The 2,092-nt window shown below is 32.7% G+C and overlaps 1 protein-coding gene across 1 annotated transcript; it reads right to left on the reverse strand.

Annotated features, from left to right (window-relative positions):
- Positions 1–73: 73 nt before the first annotated feature.
- On the reverse strand, positions 74–2,060 carry LOC124892953 (cytochrome P450 CYP72A219-like). Its single transcript, XM_047404128.1, has 2 exons — positions 1,761–2,060; positions 74–1,266 (listed from the first exon to the last, which is right to left on the reverse strand). Exons 1-2 carry the CDS (start codon positions 2,038–2,040, stop codon positions 1,022–1,024), a joined length of 525 nt encoding a protein of 174 aa, XP_047260084.1. The 5' UTR covers positions 2,041–2,060; the 3' UTR covers positions 74–1,021.
- Between the last annotated feature and the right edge of the window lie 32 nt (positions 2,061–2,092).

Here is a 2,092-nt window from a genome sequence, read left to right on the forward strand (position 1 = left end):
TTAGCAGTGAACTTATTGTGCTTCTAAAATTATTGAATAAGATCTGATATTTGTTCAAATTGCACTGGTTTACATGTATATGTTTTTGCTTCATGTAGAAAATATTGGATTCAGATCAATCCGCAATCCAACTGTTGAAACCTCCCTTGGCCATGAGTAGGGGTGTGTATCGGCCGGTTCGGTTCGGTTTTATGTATTATTGGTTCGGTTTTCGGTTTTTAAATATGTAAAACCAATAACCAACCAATAAGATATTTTCTTATCGGTTTTGGTTTATCGGTTTTTGATCCTTAACGGTTTAGTTTTTTGTTTAACCAATAAGAAAATATTCATAAAATAGAAATAGTAACAAAATAAAAAAACTAAATCTTAGTTACCGCCAAAATCCTCTGCAATGCATTTTAGTTTACAAGAATTCAAACTTGAACTGAATGTTAATTCGAAAAAAAAACTAATCCTAATTGTGGTCTTAGACCATTCACAGAGGTTTAGACACAAGCACGGTCGGAGCTACCTTGTTGAAGGTGTTGAAGTGTGTGACCTCTCATCTAAAAGCTTAAGCTGTTAGAGAGAGCACACTTTTATTATTTAATTATATTCTCAACACGCTCCCTCACGTGAGGGCTTGATTTTTTTTTCGTGGGCCAAGCACGTGGAAATTCTTTTTAAATAATGGGTGGCGGTAAGATTTGATCCAGGACCTCTGCATGCTCTGATATCATGTTGAAGTGTGTGAATATTTCATCTAAAAACTTAAGTTGTTAGAAAAAGCACACTTTTATTATTTGATTATATTCTCAATAGCAGGAAGTCAATTGACATTTAACACTATCTAAATAGGTCAAATATACTATTTGTTGAATACTTCTTTATTATACTTTTTTTATATCAACTCTCCTTAGTGAAAGTTTTGTTTCCGCTGAAAGTTTTGTTTCCGCTGCTGGACACAAGTCTTGCAAATATAAATGATGTTATCCAAGAAAATGTGTATACAAGGGATAAAGTAGATATGAAAGAACGATCAACTTAGGTTGTAAAGTAGAACCTTCAACTTCTCCAAATGAAAGACTGGCTTTAAGATCTTCCTGTGTTTTGCCCATTTATCTTCCTCATAATTTGCTACACCTCTAGCCAACAAATTGGCTACTGGATTGCTGTGGTGGGGCTTCTGATAAACATAATTCTTAGCAAATATTTCTCTTATCAGTTCACTCTCCATTATGATTATCATTGGCTTTGGCCCAAACCATACAAAACACTTTTTCCCTGCATATATACACAATCTTTTTGAGTCCGCAAAAGCTTCTATTCACAACCAAAATCTAAATAGTAATTCCAACAATAAACTTAGAGCATTAATAATATAGTTATACTAACTACTCAACAAATTTTGTAGTGATGTGTGATTCAATACTCACTCCGTCCTAATTTATGTGACGTTGTTTGATTGGATACTGGGTTTTAGAAAGAACACAAAATTTTTAAACTTATTAAACTTATTACTGATAAAAAGGAATTTTGAAGTTAAGTTGTTGCTAAATAACAAAGTATGACATTCTTTCTAGACAAACTAAAAAGGTGCATATGATATTCTAATTAGGAGAGTAGTATAAGGTATGAGTTCAGCCAATAATTTTGACTCAAATTTTGTATATGTGTTGAGAAATCTAAACACAACAACTCAAATGGTAAGTGGATTCAATAGTACCCGAACACTTAAAGTTCAAATTTTGAATCAGCCTCTGATTTAAAACACATACCATATTTACTAATGGTTTGAATAAAATAAGGAATGATTCTTGGTGCTACATCATTTGAAAGATTGTTAATAGGCTTGGATTGGGCTTCCTTGATGCTCTTGAAGACCTCTTTCAAGTCTCCATGAAGTAGCCTATAAGAATTCCCACTAAGGCCTTGTTGTCTTAGGAACTTCTCCAAATTTTTTGGCCTAAACCATATGAAATTCAACACTTTACATGTGTATACCAAGAAAATTATTCCACATAATGTTGGTGCAATTATGTTGTAGAATGCCTCCATTATCTTGGTACCAGAATGGTTATGTTTCATTATTTTATGCTCTTTTTTTTTT

Source organism: Capsicum annuum, unplaced genomic scaffold, assembly GCF_002878395.1.
Source record: "Capsicum annuum cultivar UCD-10X-F1 unplaced genomic scaffold, UCD10Xv1.1 ctg52419, whole genome shotgun sequence".
NCBI classification, from domain to species: Eukaryota; Viridiplantae; Streptophyta; class Magnoliopsida; order Solanales; family Solanaceae; genus Capsicum; species Capsicum annuum.